Source organism: Plecotus auritus (genome assembly GCF_963455305.1).
Source record: "Plecotus auritus genome assembly, chromosome: 4".
NCBI lineage: Eukaryota > Metazoa > Chordata > Mammalia > Chiroptera > Vespertilionidae > Plecotus > Plecotus auritus.
In genome coordinates this window covers 60,000,748-60,018,423 of record NC_137775.1, presented here as the reverse complement: position 1 = coordinate 60,018,423, position 17,676 = coordinate 60,000,748, and the positions used below count along the sequence as shown (strand labels likewise).

At 41.2% G+C, this 17,676-nt stretch overlaps 1 protein-coding gene across 1 annotated transcript; it reads left to right on the top strand.

Annotated features, from left to right (window-relative positions):
- The first annotated feature begins 1,750 nt into the window (after window positions 1–1,750).
- PRSS35 (serine protease 35) lies at window positions 1,751–16,224 on the top strand. The gene is made up of 2 exons (XM_080664592.1): window positions 1,751–1,851; window positions 13,024–16,224. Exon 2 carries the CDS (start codon window positions 13,043–13,045, stop codon window positions 14,279–14,281), a length of 1,239 nt encoding a protein of 412 aa, XP_080520718.1. The 5' UTR covers window positions 1,751–1,851; window positions 13,024–13,042; the 3' UTR covers window positions 14,282–16,224.
- The last annotated feature ends 1,452 nt before the right edge of the window (window positions 16,225–17,676 follow it).

Sequence of the window (17,676 nt, the reverse complement as noted above, 5' to 3'; positions counted from 1 at the left end):
ATATATCCAAGTATGAAATCATCACATTATACATCGTAAACTTACACGGGGTTATATGTTAATAAAACTAGGGGAAAGGGGGCTTGGGGTAAAAGACTCACTCAGGAAGGGGGCCTGGGAAATGTGACTTGAAGTCAGCCTTATGTGATGTCCATGACGGGTCCACATTACATTCTTCTGGATTTATGCAGTGTTAGAATCCCAAAAATGTTTGAGAAGTACAGGCTGTAGAATTTCTCCAGCTCGGCCTTCTTAATTTACAGGTGAAGACATTGAGGCCCAGGGCACAGCTATTTAGTATCAATTGTGACTTCCCATTCTGGATTCTGGGTTTTCTCTATGACTCCCCCCACCTCCACTCCATTTAACTGAAAAAAGTTTTTAGTTCAACTCATACCCAGCACCCATGACATACCATGTGGTAGAGGGTGGCAATTCAAAGATGTGTATAAAGCTTACGATCTAATTGAGGAGACAGCATTTCAGAACTAATTATATTCTACCAGATAAAAATTATTAATAGATTTAAATTACATAGTAAATGCATAAATGAAAATGCTAAGTGAAAAAAACAGGAAATAAAATTGTATGTATGTTCTGATAGCAATTCATTAAAAAAATATAGGGACTTGAGAAATGCAATAACCCATTAATGAGCCAAGTGCTATGAGAGGAGCTAAAACCTTGTGTTATAAATACGTGTGCACTTACTTGAGGGGCAGCACCCAGTGTTTGTGCTCAGTGTTGTAGCTCTTCATCTTGCCCCAGCAGAAGCAGCTCAGTAGATGCTGAAACAATAAAGTTCCCTTCCACACGCGGCCCCTACCCCAAAGGAGCACCTCTCCTAAAGAGGAGAATAGACGAGAGTGAGAATGAATGAGGTAAGAATTCAGATGGACCAGGGAGGGCAAGGATCTTAAAGGATATTCGCTAAAAGTAAAAAAAAAAAAAAAAAAAAAAAAAGCCTAGTACCCTCCTGACAGATGGAAACCGACGAGCTCCCCCTGCAGGCGGTATGGATGCTCACAGGGTCACCAGTAGCTCAGCCGGCGGGCGAGGCGGTCTCGGGCTCCTGGTCCACTGTGGGCGCCTGTGGGAACCTTGGGCTACAGGTGACTTCGCACGTGGAGCTGGCACCAGTCGGACTTGCCCCGTGGGCAGTGTGTCCTGGGAGGCGAGGTCCGGGTAAAGAGTGGCTTGGGATAGGGCTGGGAAACACCCTGGTTCTGATGGCTGAGCCTAAGCAGCCAGCCGAGGGCAGGAATGAGACTCAGTTAACTCTGGGCGCTGCCTCCCCACTTCCAACACAGACACACTGCAGGGCATCTTCCTGAGATAGTCAAGGGATGCACGCTCTCACTGCGTCGGATGTCTCCTGTAAGCCCACTCATAAATGTGTCCTAATGCTTAATTCATGCACTCTGGGGACAAAAACAAGGTGGGAGGGTTCTTTGCCTGCCCCGCATTTCATAGCAAGGCACGGCACCCCTCCTCCCCACCCTCCACCCTCAATGGGCAAGTGTCCCGGCTCCTTCTCCGTCCCTCTCTCCTCTGGCCCACCTCCTTCCCCCTTCGCCTCCCCCCACCCCCACGTCCGCCCCGCGTCACCGCTCCCTTTCCCCTCCCATCTCCCCTCGGTGAGCAGCTGGGCTCTGCCTCCTCAGCAGTCTCTGCCGCTGGCTCCTGGAGGTGCTGGCCAGCGGTGGCAGGGCAGCCTCTGGCCCTGGCAGTCAGCGAGGCTCCTGGCAGCAGCGCCCCCATCCTCCCTCCGTCCGCAGCGTGGTGATCACCTCGCAGGAGCTCTTTTGATTCCTACTGGGCAGCGCCCTGGGGACTGAATAAGCTTCACAGGTAAGGATGGAACCCCCGCCCCCGCCCCCCAACCAACCGCGGGCGAGACCCTAGCTAGAAGCTGGAAGTTTTCCTTAAAAAGGTAGTACTCATCCAAGGAGAGCTTTTTTGACGGACTCTAACGATGGGATCAAGTTAGCATTTTGTCCTCAAAGAAATGAACTTCTCTTCCAATAGGCAACTGTGTGTGCCTGCCTCTGCACAGTTTAATATTAACAGCACAGTGTTTGCATTGGAATATAAATGGAATTCTTTCTACTTAGGCAGTAACAGAGAGGAACATCTTTATTTTTATGATTATTAGCAGATGCTATTGCAAAAGGTGTAAAACACATTCTCATAAAGTCTACTCTTGAAAACCTCTTTGGCAGGGTTACTGTGAAAGCTAGGATCAATCAATCTCTCTCTTCAACTTGACTGCAAAAGGAGCAATGGAAAACCTTTCTAAAATAAGAAGGTGAAAAGAAATAGAAAGTGTTAGACTTGCTGTAAAATACTCTAGCCAAAAAAAAAAAAAAAAAAAGCGGGGGGGGGGGATAGATGAAACAAGATTGGCGAAATATTGATAACTGTTGATGGGCACACAGGGATATACTTCTTACTCCACTTGTGTGTAGCTTGGACATTTTCTATAATAAAAAGTTTTGAAAGTTGTAGAAATATTCTTGCCCTTTTTACATTGTCATTGGTTTGAAATGAAGCTGCATGTCCTATCTAGGTGCCCCCTCCTCCTTTTTATGAATTCTACTGACTTCTGGAATTCTCATTTTATCCCAAGTACATTTGCCTCTAGAGAGGATTATAAAAGTCACATTTTGCTACTTGGAGAATTATGCTTAGAATCTGTTTTATAATTTGTAGAAAGAATGTTCAAATCCCAGCCAAATAAGACATCTAGGCTTGAAAGTAGTGGCCAAGCATCATTTGGAATTTTATTTTTTAAGGAAATATTAGAGGAGCTCCTTTAGTGTGAGAAGGGATTGAACTCACCAAAATTTTCTTCCAGACAGCCCAGAAACCCAAGGGCTTAAAAGAAATGTTTTCATGTTTTTAAATGTGAGACTGTTTAGCCTATGTGCTTGGCACATAGTATGTATCATTATATGTTAAAACAAACCGTTGCTAATGTGAGTTAATTTTCCCTATTGAGTAAATTATTTATCTTTCTCTGCCCAATGCTCAAGCATATTGCATTTTAACAGCAGGATCAGATTCAGAATTTTGGAGGTTGAAGCTTCCTCACTTAGCACTGATTTAATTGCTGATGAGAAATCTGAGATGAGAGATTAGAAAACAGTGAAGTCAGATTAGTGGAACAAAAGTTATTTTATAACGTTGCTTAACTAAAAATTTCTTCAAAAGTTTCAAATATGTTAAACTGATGTATGATTAGCAAAAAAAATAAAAAAAAATTGTGATCAAAAGCTGCTTTAAAGCCTGACAAGTAGCAAACCTAATACACTGACAGACATTCTTTGCTTTCAAAGATCAACTTGCAAGATATAAAAATAAGTCCGGGGCCATATGCTATGCACTTCCCATCTCAATGCATGAGAGAGCCAGCAGAGGGTTCCCTCCGGGTTCCCTTACTGCCATTCACCCCAAGTTTGATTTACACACAGCATATCCATTGCATAAATTGAAATGTACATGCCCTGGAAAAATAGCTGAAAAAAAGGGAGGATTTTTTTTATTGTGATGAGAAACAGAAGATGTGTGTTACTGTAAAATAATCAACTGTGTAAGGTTACCATCTTCCTTTCCCTCATGTGCTGCCAAACTCTTAAAGCAGACATTACTTTGTCTCCGTTCCTGAAACCAAAGTTGAAAATCATGCTATGGTATGATATTTTGAATAGAAATTGGCACATTGTCAATGAACTTTCTTGCCTTCAGCATAGGATCAGCAGAGAGCATATCCTTTGGGAATGGATTATAAAGTATTTGATAAACATATGTGAAATATTTGGCAGCGTGAAGATTTTCCTTCATGTTGAAATGAATTGCAGCACATTGGGGGGGACTATTTAGCAATGGTGTAGGTCATAGTGGAAGTGTCATAGTGGAAGTGTGCTGGCACTACAACGGTTTTCGAAAAACCACCTGCCAGAAAATTGTCTGGCTGTAGACAGCATTATCAGCTCTCAGTTCATCAGGATGGGCTCTGTGGCTGTGGATGGGTTTTCTAAATGTGATACATTCCATATGTGACAACCATTTTGTGTATTAGTCAGTTAGTTCTCCCCCTGCTGAATTCCACATGCTTTTCAAATAAATTCTATTATCACAGCTCAGAAATGTAAACAATTTAAATGCAGGGCCTTAGATTTGCTATCACCAGGCTAACTTTGCCATCTAGTGGTAGCAATGTATATAGCAGGCAAGTTCCCATCCTGGAGGATTAGGAATTGAAGCTTCTTGAGGATCATGGGTGAATAAGTTACTTGTGTTTTCTCATTTGTGGCTTAAATTCTTAAAAAATATCTATTTTTATTGATTTCATAGAAGAAGGGAGAGGGAGAGACAGAAACATTAACGATGAGAGAGAATCATTGATCGGCTGGCTCCTGCACACCCCACTGGGGATGGAACCCACAACCTGAACATGTGCCCTGGCCAGGAATGGAACCGTGACCTCCTAGTGCATAGGTTGATGTTCAACCACCGAGCCATGCTGGCCTGGCATCATCTGTGGGTTAATCTAGGACAGTGGTCGGCAAACTCATTAGTCAACAGAGCCAAATATCAACAGTACAACGATTGAAATTTCTTTTGAGAGCTAAATTTTTTAAACTTAAACTTCTAATGCCACTTCTTCAAAATAGACTCGCCCAGGCTGTGGTATTTTGTGGAAGAGCCACACTCAAGGGGGCAAAGAGCCGCATGTGGCTCGCGAGCCGCAGTTTGCCGACCACGGATCTAGGATGTTAGAGCTGAAAGAGATCTTAGAAATGTTCTAGTCTAACTTGATAGAAGAACTATCACAAGAACCTTAAATAAGGAGAACTATCACAAGAACATTAAATAAGGAGACTTTGAAATGGTGCATAGTCTTCAGTACCTGTTTGTTGAATAAACAAACAAATCTATCTTCCCTTTTCCAATTCTTGTCTCTCTCGCAACACTGCTTCATGCCACCATAAAATTTTACTGTGATCTGTTTTTAGTTCTAAAATTGCATGTCTGTATACTTTTCCTTAAAATGAAAATTTTCATTTATGTTTAAGATGCTGAACCAAACATTTTTCCACTTTATATCACTCCCTACTTCCTCTTTCTTTCTAAACACCCAGGGCAGACAATTTTAAAAAAGCTAGATTCTTACCTTTGTAAGTGTATTGATTTCCTATTGCTGCTGTAAAAGATTATTGAAGACGTAGTGACTTAAACAACACCTTATCTTACATTCCTGAAGGCCAGAAGTCTAAAGTAGGTCAGCAGAGTTGCTTTCCTTCTGAAAGTTCAAAGAGAGAATCACCCCACATGCCTTGGCTGTGACCCTGCACCACTCTGACCCCTGCCGCCACCTTCATAGCTCCCGCCCACCTTCTTATAAGGATCGCTGTGATTACATTGGGCTCACCTGTTAATCCAAACTAATCACATCTCAGAATCCTTAATCCCCTTTGCAAATCTTTCACCATGTAAGGAACGTATTTCCAGGTTCTGGGAGTTAGAATGTGGCTCTTTGGCAGCCATTACTTGTCATAAACAATGGGAGACACAGCAGTGGGAAATGTATGAAGTCCCTTATAAATATCTACCTATGTTTGGACTTCCATTGTTTTATGTTAATAATAATATGTTGCTGCTATTTGTTGAATGTATGTTATGCTCTGGGCATATTAGTTCCTTACAAAAATACTTTAAGGTATTCGCCCTATTTAACAAATGTGGGAAATAATGTTTGGAGAGATTGAGTAACCTTCATAAAGTCACACAGCTAAAAAGCAGCATGTATAGACTTAAATTGGTTTGACTCCTATGCCCACTGCCTCCCTAATGATTGAAACACCCCGTTGTTACTCTTCATATTTGTTAACATCACTAACACTGTTATTTTCTCAAGGCTGACATTTCATACACGTTGTAACTTAAAGGCTGCCCGCTATTCAATGCTCCAGCCAGTAATTACCATTAGTGGGGGTCTGCAGTGGGAACTGAACTTCGTAAAATACATTTTCTTCTCTACACCTGCCCCCAATTTGTGAAAGTGACTTTTAAAGTTTTTACAGGTGTTCTCCAAAACCTGACCCATTAAGGCTTGCTTTACTCTGTTTAGTCTTATTAGTAACATCCCCTCGTCTCCTGCTATGGGCTTTTGCCTAAGCCAGCACTTCTCTCCGTTGGTATTTAGAAATATCGGGGCCAGGTCACAACGTCTACCTGTTGTATGTCAATCTTTATTGAGCAGGTAGGGTATGAAAGTGAGGAAGGAGATGGCTGGAGCATGTTTTCATACTTATTATGCATGTGTACAAATGTAGGCAGTGATGTGTGTGTGTGTGTGTGTGTGTGTGTGTGTGTGTGTGTGAGGGGAACAGGCGGTTGAGATCTTGGATGGTTAAGAAAAGGACAGGCAAGTTGTAAAAAGTGTCTGTGCAATCCTTGGTATGTCCTAACATATACATAAGGTAGGAGTTGGTGTTGGCCAGCACTTCCCCCTTGGATGTTTAACAGATTAAGGCAAAATTCTGTTCCGTGACGGCATACTATTTATATACATGAATTTGGACACCCACCTCACCATGCATTACAAGGGACAGGTGAAAAGAAAGGCCTGAGTAAGTGTGAGTAAGTGTGAGTGTATCACCTGGTGAGGGAACGCAAACAGTGCCAGTCCTTGATGTTAAGCCAACAGCCTCATTTTTCATATACAAGAAAAACAATTCATGTGAAATGTTTAATACAGTGAGCAGCCTTCTCACCTTTCATTAGTCCACCTGCCCTACCTGAGCTAAAGTATAAATATAATTATGTCATGCCATTTATATTCTATACATTTTAGATAGATTCCCTCAGAAAGTTAATTTTTTCTTTCACTGCAAGTCACTCCCTTAGAATTATTATTTTGACATGGACTCTGTTTCTTTTTAGGCTGAGGGCCTGATTCAGTTCCAGAATTCCTATGTAGATCCAGGCTATAAATAAGTCACAGGAAATGCTGTTTGAGTGTTCTGTGAGTGGATGATGTTTAATCATATTTAAGTTTAACAGTAATGAGAAAAATATATTACAAAAACACAGATGTTTGTAGAAAGGAGTAATTAGGAAAAAATTCATTTGGGAAGTCTCTAAAGTGAAGCTGTCCTTGAACAGAACAAAACACAACGGACAATAAAGGGAGTTTGAGAGTGTGTTGGAAACCATCCTAAAATAAAAATATTTGACTGTAAAATTGACTTTTTAGAAAACTAAAAGTGCTGTAACTTTAGCTCATGTAATAAGTTATTTCAAAGTGATATTTTTTAAAATTAAATTTAGTGGGGTGACATTGGCTAATAGAATCTATAGGTTTCAAGTGTACATTTCCTTAAAAAAAAAAGTATGTTTTATTGATTTTAGAGAGAAGAAAGGAGAGGGATAGAGAGGTAGAAACATTGAGGAGAGAGAAACATCAATGGGCTGCCTCCTGCACGTCCCCTCCTGGGGATTGAGCCCGAAACCCAGGCATGTGCCCTGACCTGGAATCAATCCTGTGACCTTTTGGTTCATGGGCCGATGCTCAACCACTGAGCCACACTGACCAGGTTCAAGTATACATTTCTATGATACATTAGTGCGTTGTGTGCCCACCACCCAAAGTCATGTCATCTTCTATCACCATATATGTAGTTTCCTTTACCCTTTACTATCCTCCGGCCCCCTTCCCTCTAGTAGCCACCACATGTTGTCTGCATCTATGAGTTTCAGTTTTATATTCCACATACGAGTGAAATCACATGGTTCTGAGCTTTTTCTGACTTACTTCACTTAGCATAATGTTCTCAAGGTCCATCCATGTTGTCACAAATGGCAGGATTTCATCGTTTCTCATGGCTGGGTAGTATTCCATTGTCTATCTGTACCACATCTTCTTTACCCAATGCTCTAGCGAAGGACACTTGGGTTGTCTCCATGTCTTGGCCACTGTAAATCATACTGCAGTGAGCATAGGGTGAACATATCTTTGAGAATAAATGTTTTTGAGTTTTTTGTGTAGATACCCAGAAGAGGGATCGCTGGGTCTTATGGTAACTCTATTTTTAATTTTTTGAGGAACTGCCATACTGTTTTCCATAGTGGCTGTACCAGTTTAGAGTAATATTAATTCACCCATGAAGGTAGAAAAATAATGATGAAAGAACCTGTTATTGATGCTTATCATGCTTTTGGCTCATTGGTGAGAGCATATATCATCTCATTTAATACCCACAGTTATGATATGAGGTAGAGATCATTATTATCCCTACTTTTCAGGTGAGGATGGAACTTAATGAACTTCCCAAATCCATATCCTCATAAGTGGTAAAGATGAGACTTAACCTAAGTCTTCTCACTCCTTGGTCTGCATGTGTAACCACTATGCTGGTTATACGTGCAGACCAAATATTCTGCATACTATCACAGCCACTTTCTGAGAGCATCGCAAACAAACAAAAAAAGTAGTAAGTCATCTTTTGTAGTTATATGTGGTCATTTCTGTTAATAATGATCAGATACAAATGTGCAGTAGTATTTGCTCTATCAGTACAAGTTCATCTGCATACCCTGGTATTCTTGCTTCCTTCCTAATTCCCATCTACTCCATTTGTGTCTATGGTCCAACCCACAATCAACGGTGTGTACAGGACTCATGGTGGAGAGCAATGACTGCAACCTCACTTTCATGAACCAAAATGCAGCCTCAACTCCAAGCCATCTAGAAAGTGACAGTTAAGGTCACAATTATAATGGAATATTGGACAAAAGGAGGAAGACGAGGAAAGACAAGGAATGTTATAGATTTCAAAATATAGATGCCCCAGCAATGGGGACTGCATCTCGTTAGGTCAATGAGTTAGTGCTTTTTGAATGTTGGGCATTTGTAGATGGAGCCATTGAACTATGGGTTGCTCTATCAGTGAGAGCTGTCATTTACATTACATTGACATTTTACCGCCAGGCAAACTTAGATTTTCCAAAAGAAAGCATCCATAAACATTTGTCCAATTTTAAATTACAGGCCAAATTAAGCTAACTAAATCCATCTCCTCTTATTACTGTGATTCTGAGGTCATGTTACAAGGCTGTGCCCTTGCCATGCCCAAGGATAGATGCGGGCATGGCTTTTATTTTTGTGGAGCTCGCTCCAAGGGCACCAGACAGGGCTGGGCAACTCGTGCCACTGAACGATCTGTGGCATCAGATGTTGGAGGCATCTCATACCAGCCTACTGAATTTGAATCTTTTCAGATCTCTTATTAAGTCACTTATATAAAGGTAAGTTACTTTTTTTCTTATTAAATCACTGAACCATTCACTGTTAGCAGTTGCTAAAATAGCAAAAGAGCAAACTTCAGAATAAATTTATTTTGTACACAAACATGGAGCAGATATCATTTGAAACCTGGTTAAGCAATCATCCCTGGAAAGACTGCCTTCCAGGGTGTGGCTCAAGCGACTATACTAGGGCCTTGGTTTACTGTGACTTTTAAACTGTATTGAGTATCAGAATTGCCTGGAAGGCTGGTTAAAACATAGATAGCTGGGAACCTGCCCCCCTCCTGGAGAGTTTTGGACAGTAGGTGGTTGGGCCCTGAAATTATCACTTTTAACACATTCCTGGGTGATGCTGACTCAGCTACTCTGGGGAGTACAAGCTCAGCATCCTTTAATATGACAGGGTTTATAGCTTGCCAGACACCAATACAGAATTTCATTAACAAATTAATAACATTCTTTTGAGTTGTTCATGTTTCATTCTGAGTCCCAAGTCAGGAATAAAATCAATGCCTCAGCTCAAAGCAGTTAGGTAGGAAGTGTTTCCCCTTACTCACAGGAAAATCAGTCTTTTCATTCTTTCAGACCTTCAACTGATTGGGTGAGGCCCACCCACATTGAGGAGATAAAACTGCTTTGCCCATTCTACTAATTGAAATGTCAATCTCATCCAGAAACACCCTCACAGGCACACCCAGGGTAATGTGCAACCAAGTACCTGGCACCCTGTGGCCTAGTCAAGTTGGTACATAAAACGATTACATGGGGCTTTCTTAAAAGTCTGCCTACAGAGTTATGACACAGAGCACATGTTTCATTTCATAAAGAGTAGGGAAACTTCTATATTTTTGTTCATATTCTAGTTCAATGATTTGCATCGTAGAATATCATCTTGTCAGTTATTTAATAGTTACATTCTTCCTTTCTAATCCCTAAGTAGATAAAAAGTTGCAAGACTAAATTAAATCATTCTGAAAACAAAAACTAACTGGAGAAATAGTACCACAGCACCATGGTTTGGGACATCTCTGTTTGCCTAGGAATGACATTCCACATTATTACTCCACAGAACATTAGTATCAAGTGTTTATATGTACAAAGTGATTCTATGTATTTCTCAATGAGGACATATGACTGACTTTCAGTCTTTGATGCAATCACATATTAAGTATACAATAGACAGCTATTATCATAAAGGGCTAAATGAAAAAATCAAAAAAAATTTTTAATCCTCACCCAAGAATATTTTTTCCTTGGGTGAGGATTAGGTGGAAGGGAGGGAGTAGGCGGGGGGTGGGGTGTGTGTGTAGAAACATCAACATGAGAGAGACACATTGATTGGTTGCCTCCTGTATGCTCCCTAGTGGGGCTGAGGATTGAATCTGCAACTGAGGTACATTCCCTTGATTGGGAATTGAACCTGAGACCCTTTGGTCTGCAGGCCAACACATTAACCGCTGAACAAAACCAGCCTTGGAGAAAAAAAAATAATTTTTAAAACTTGTTTTCCAGATTGAAAAGCTCCTTTGATTGAAATTTTGCTGAGAATCAGGTAGATAAAATACATACCTCTTTTTAATCATAATCTATTTTAGTCTGTTGAAAGCTGAGAGGCAGCAAATAACTGATTTTAGCTTTTTTTTTTGCAAAGACATAATTTTTCATTGTGGAAACGATCCAGTTAAGCACAGGATTTCAAGGTCTTAGTGGAATTACCGAATTACTCCAACCCAATTAAATAAAATTGATGAACTATTCATTGTGCAGATTGCATAGAAGATAACAAAAGAAAATACTAAGTGGCTCAACAAAATCATTATCAATATAAATACTGCTCTGATAAAGTCAAATTTGCCATGGTAATGATTAGACAATATTGTCCCATGATTATAGATTCTTTTCCAACGTATATTCTTTGTGGATTTTTGGACAATATCCATTATTTCCCCAAATAAAACAAGTTACAAGGTTAGTTACAAGGTACTTAAACAATACAGTCTAAAATTAACTGAATCTCCATTACTCAGCATTCAAGTGTGAGCAGATACAAAAAATGGAACTTGCAAAACTTATATATAATCATGCTGATGCCAAGTCATGGTAAAGATTATTATAAATTTGTTTAATATGTTCCAATGTATGGTGATTCAAATTAATTGTGTCATATGTTGGTGAATATATCATGTTTAAACAATGGAGAGGTTATGTAGTAAATGTTTTATCAAAGAATGTTATTTATTAATAAAATTCTGTACTCCTATATGGCAAAATGAACTCTTTTGTATCAAGCCATGTCGTATTTGACTCTGCCTCAGAGATAACTTGTGGTTTTCATGCCGGTGCACAGGATCCTATGGGTGTACTCTGGGTTAAGGAACATTCCTAACGTTCTTCATTACTTTGTTTTCCTCACAGACACACAAAAAAAATTAGCAGAAAGCATTGGGAGTCCAAGTGTTGTAGGAGTAATGTAACTTTGAATTTGCTTCTGCTCTATACTAAATGCAAATCATTTGCTAAGTCTGGATATTTTAGTTGTTAGTTAAAAATGATGTGGAGCATAGCTTACAAATTTCAAAATTGCTGCTCCAAAACGTGCCACCACTGCCCCCCCCCCCCCCCCTCAGGAAGCAACAGCTGACAAACATCAGTTCCACTACAGAGATTTACATACCTGTGAGCCTAGAGAGGCAGGAAAGGAGGGCAAGAAGAGGTAAATACAAGAAGAGGTAATATATGATCGATCAGCACTCACAACTCTAAAATTACTAACACAGGACCACTGCACTTGGAGGAGGAGACCCATGATGAACAGGACTATACTTAATCCCTATCCTGCTCCCCCAAGTAGCCAATTCAGAGTCGTAGCCTGTGTTCCATAAATTCTTGTAACTAATTTTAACACAGAGGAAAAGCCCACTATGACACATGTTTGTATGTTGCTTTGCCTTAGATGGTAGTTCCAGGCACAACTTTGTTAAAGAAAAAAAAAAATACAGAGTACATTTTTCTAACTTTAGCATAAAATGATCTGTGCATACTTTTTATGATCAGGGGTTCTGCTTGTAAAAATCAAAGCAGGTCAACAGCAGATGACCCCATTTATTTATTTCATAAGCCTCTACTGCTTTTAGAATAGTATCTGGTGATTTCAATTACATCATCAATCAGCTTGGTCCGCAAACCATGGTTCTGGGAAATCCACTGTATTCTAATGAACGCTTTTTTGAGCTCTGTGTGAGGATTTACACTCTAGAGATGAGGAATCTTATGATTTTTGCGTTTAAGGTGCCAAGTGCAGGGGAAGTGCGGGTCATCTCCTGATACCCGTCTGTCTAAGTCATCTGGAAATAAGGTTGCAGGATACCTGGGAAGGAGGAGAGTGTGGCTTGGGCAGTAAAGACCCCCCCACTTAGCTACCCCTTCCTACTCTCCCACTCACTGGGCTGCCTGGGGAGGTAGAGGTGGAGATGGCAGGCTGCGGGAGGGGGAGAGTTAGGGCTGGTGGCGGAAAGATTGGGGGAAAAACAACCTACTGATTTTGGAAATCTGTATGAACAGGGTGTTTAATCACAATAAAACCTAAGTATAGGGAAAATAAGGACTCCTGTTTATGGTGAAGATTGGACCCAAGGCCTAAATGACACGGATAAGTAACATTTAAAAAGAAAATGTTGTAAAGCTCCCCTTTTCTCTTTCTATTTTTCTAAGGACAAAAGAAAAGAACAAAATGGAAAAGACGCTATTGTGGTTGATACCTTTCACCCTTGGGTGGGCCCTCAGTGATGGATCAGAGATGGAACAGGATGTTATGTGGCATTTGAGAAAAGTACCCCGGGTTGTCAGTGAAAGGACTTTCCATCTCACGAGCCCCACCTTTGAGGCGGATGCCAAGATGGTGTTAAGGAAAGTGTGTGGCATTGAGTGCCAGAAAGAACTCCCGGCGCCCAGCCTCTCGGACCTGGAAGATTCTCTCTCCTACCAGACTGTGTTTGAGAACGGCACCCGGACCTTGACCAGAGTGAGAGTGCAAGGCCTGGTCCTGGAGCCCACTCACAATACCACCACAGGAGGAGCACCGGTGAGGAGAAAGAGGCAAGTGTACGGCACAGACAGCAGGTTCAGCATCTTGGACAAAAGATTCCTAACCAGTTTCCCCTTCAATACGGCCGTGAAGCTGTCCACGGGCTGCAGCGGCGTCCTCGTGTCCCCCAAGCACGTTCTGACCGCTGCGCACTGTGTTCACGACGGGAAGGACTACGTGAAAGGGAGTAAGAAGCTGAGGGTGGGGCTGCTCAAGATGAGAAATAGAGGAGGTGGCAAGAAACGCAGGGCTTCCAAGAGGAGCAGGCGAGCAGCGAGTGGTGATGACCGCGGAGAGGGCAGCAAAGGGCGTCTGCAGGGGAGAGCCACGGCTGGAAGGAGCAGGGAGAACGCCGCTGGGGGTCCGAGGGGCGCCGCGGGCAGGCCCTCCTTCCAGTGGACCCGGGTCAGGAACACCCACATCCCCCAAGGCTGGGCCCTGGGCGGGGGAGGCGCCGCCGCCTTGGACTACGACTACGCTCTTCTGGAGCTGAAACGCGCTCACAAAAAGAAACACATGGAACTGGGAGTCAGTCCGGCCATCCGGAAGCTGCCCGGGGGCATGATCCACTTCTCAGGCTTTGATCGGGACAGAGCAGATCAGCTGGTCTACCGGTTTTGCAGCGTGTCCGAAGAGTCCAACGATCTCCTCTATCAGTACTGCGATGCCGAGCCGGGCTCCACTGGCTCCGGGGTCTACCTGCGTCTCAGGGAGCCAGACAAGAACTGGAAGCGCAAAATCATCGCGGTCTATTCCGGCCACCAGTGGGTGGACGTCCACGGCGTGCAGAAGGACTACAACGTGGCGGTGCGCATCACTCCGCTCAAGTACGCCCAGATCTGCCTCTGGATCCACGGCCAGGACGCCGACTGCACCTATGGGTAACAGGAACCCGAAGCCAGGCCATGGACGATCCAAATCGCAGAGAAAACCAGTTCCGATTACTGTAGCAAGATCACCTCGCAGATTATGCCTGGACACGAACTCAATTAATAGCATTTCAATGTTTTTATACATTTACTTTTTCAAAATCAGGAGATTTTCCTGCATTTAAAACCGTTTAGGTAAAGATAGTTGATGGGTATTTCCATGCCACGTATATATTCTTCTTTACATGGTGGTAAGTTTGGTTTGTGGAAAATAATTTTTTTTCCTTCTAGCCTTCTTAAGAATTAGACACTCTTTAAAACTTCAAGCTAGTACTATAAATAATGTGATTTTTTCAGTGGAGTTATTCTCAGGGTCCTACTCCAAGGAGAATCTAATGTGGTGCTGGTTGCAAATTAAATGTGAAACTGCATATACAGAGGCGGACAGGAACATTTCAAATCGAGTTAGAGACAAAAATTTACAACAGTTAGGACTACTCTGAGATGGACCCATTCAGTTCATGCCCTCAGTGTTTATATTGCTTTCTCTTGGGTCTAAGAAACTTTAGTTTTTTGTTTGTTTGTTTTGTTTTTTAAAGAATTACAAGCTTTATAAACAAAACTGTCAACTATTTTACTGCTTTGAAAAATATCAACTGATGTGTGTATAGTTTAAAATGAAAGAAATACTTCATCCTAGGAAATAAATCTAGTTTAAAAATAGGGAAGCTGAGACCTTTTAAGATCTCAAGTTTTTATTTAGCTAGTGTTCTAACCATGGACTTTTCATGCATGCATAGGGGAGACAGCTCAACAGTTGTACGCCATGGTCGGCAAACTGCGGCTCGAGAGCCACATGCCCCTGGAGTGTGGCTCTTCCTCAAAATACCACGGCCTGGGCAAGTCTATTTTGAAGAAGTGGCATTAGAAGAAGTTTAAGTTAAAAAATTTGGCTCTCAAAAGAAATTTCAATCGTTGTACTGTTGTTTTTTGGCTCTGTTGACTAATGAGTTTGCCGACCACTGGTTGTACGTCAATGATCTTGCATTTGAAAGGCACATCACTTTATGCTATACAGTCTCTGTGTGTTTTTAGGACAAGCAATTCTCGTCTTTTTCAAGTGAGAGTCTTTTTTCCCCTTGACAAAATTCAGCTTTCTTCATAGGGCCTTAGGCATATTATTTTTGGCAAATTCTCTGAGTAGTAATTTTAAATAGATTCCTTAAAATGAATATTTTCTAAGAATACTTTTAAAAAGAAGGTTCTTATTATTTTCATTAGGACCAAGGCTGTTCACTCACTCTGGCCATCATGGCAGCCTCAGCAGACAGAGAGAGTCCACTGGCTGCCCTGGGGCACTTTATACCTATTTCCTGAATGGTTGGTTATAAAAGGGCATTAGTTCAGGCCCTTATTTATTATTATTTTTTTGTTAATCCCCAACCATATATTTTTCATTGATTCTAGAGAGAGAGGAAGAGGGAGGGAGAGAGAGAGAAACATCGATCCGTTGCCTCATGCTTGAGCCCTGACCAGGGACAGAACCCGAATCCTGGGTATGTGTCCTGACCGGTAATCAAACCCATGAACCTTTGGCACAGGATGATGCTCTACCCACTGAGCAACACTAGCCAGGGCCAGGCCCTTATTTCCAAGGGATTTTAGTAATCTGTAGATGAATGAACCATGAAATTCAGGAACTACAGGCCTAATCTCTGGTCTGCTCTTCCTGGCAGTTTCGAGGGAACACATTCTCTCTGTCATTACACACCCAAGTTACTGATTTTGCCAGAGTTCAAATTTATTTTATGTTATTATTTTTATGAACGGGGAGTTAAATCCTTGGTTAGTATGCAAAGGAATATTTGATCAGCTTATGATAAAATGGTTTGTAAATTGTGTCCAAAACAGCTGAAATTCAACCCAAGTGTACGTTCTTTTATGTGAGTTGAGTTGGTGAAAAAAAAAAAATCATTCAATAAAAATTTTTAAAAGTAAATCAGTTATAATTATTATTGTATTTGTATATATATTTTTATGCAGGGTTTTCAGAAAGTATTAAATCAACTGTTATTTACTTAAAAATGATTCTATTTCATTCTAACCACATTTCGCTTAGTATTTTATTATTGGCACTAGTGGAATAGGGCTACTGACTCAAAAGATTTGTTCAGATCTTTTTTGGAAAATCATCTATATGATCATTGCAAATAAAGATGTTTCAAGGTGAATTTTGCACACTTATTGCAAACATGCACACACAAAACTTCATCTTAGATGCTTACAAAATAATTCTTGGGTTTGAGTAAATTCAGAGTAATTTAGGGTGTTCAGTGTCAGTAGTTTGGTGTTTAAGGTTAAATTTTGAATATACATTATCTCCTTAAAATCATTATACTTTTCAAAAATATAACATTTAGTTCATTTTCTTTGCAGAGCTTTGATTCTCCCATTCTCTTATCTTTTCTAACTGAATTATGAATCGATGGTGAAATCTTGTTCTCATCAGATGGGGTCACTGTATAGGACATACAGTTTTTTATCCACTTATCATATAACAAAGGGGGAGAAAACACCCTCAAATGGTTTTCTAAAGTCTAGGGAGGAAAATTCCCTGTTTACTCCTCTCTATAATTAATAACTGGCAGTTGCATCCTGTGGGCACGGTGTCTTAAAATCATTTGTATTCCCAATTTGGGCTAATTTGCTTCACCCACAGGTGAGGTGCTGTCTTAATCTGCTCGGCTGTCATAACAAAATACCAGAGCCTGGTGACTTAAACAATAGAAATTGATTTCTCGCAGTTTTGAAGACTGGGAATTTCGGCAAGGTAGGTTTCTGAAGCCCCTTTTCTTGGTTTGGAGGACAGCTTCTTGCAGTGTGCTTCCACACCCTCTTCTCTGTTCACTCTCAGAGAGAGCTAGTGAGCTCTGTGGTGTCTCTTCATAAGGGGACTAATCCCATCATGAGGGCTCCACTCTCATGACCCTACCTAACCCCAATGACCTCATTCAGGCCCTATTTTTTGGATAGGGCTTCAACATATGAATTGGGGGTGGGGGTAGCGCACAAACATTCAGTCCATAATAGGTGTCTATTCTAAACCCACAAGTTGTATCTTGGGCCAGGCTTAGGGAACTCACAAACATCCCAGTCACCAGAGGATCTAGGTTAAGGGCTATGAATGGCAACTCAGGCCAACCAATCCCCTTCTTCCCACTTTCATTATCATCATCTCAAGTGCTCCTACCTTGGCCATAGGAGGCAATTAATATATGCTTAAAGTATCAAGTATTCACTGAAGGCATTGTTTACTCTCTGCTACATGATAAGCCTTCAAAAATTAGAGTTATTATCTTAAGTGTATGTTGTATTAAAGATAAAGCTACATATCTAAATAATGGAAATACT

Bases quoted from the DNA above. Each gene is read 5' to 3' on its own strand.
- PRSS35 (XM_080664592.1), top strand. From the start codon at position 13,043: ATGGAAAAGACGCTATTGTGGTTGATACCTTTCACCCTTGGGTGGGCC.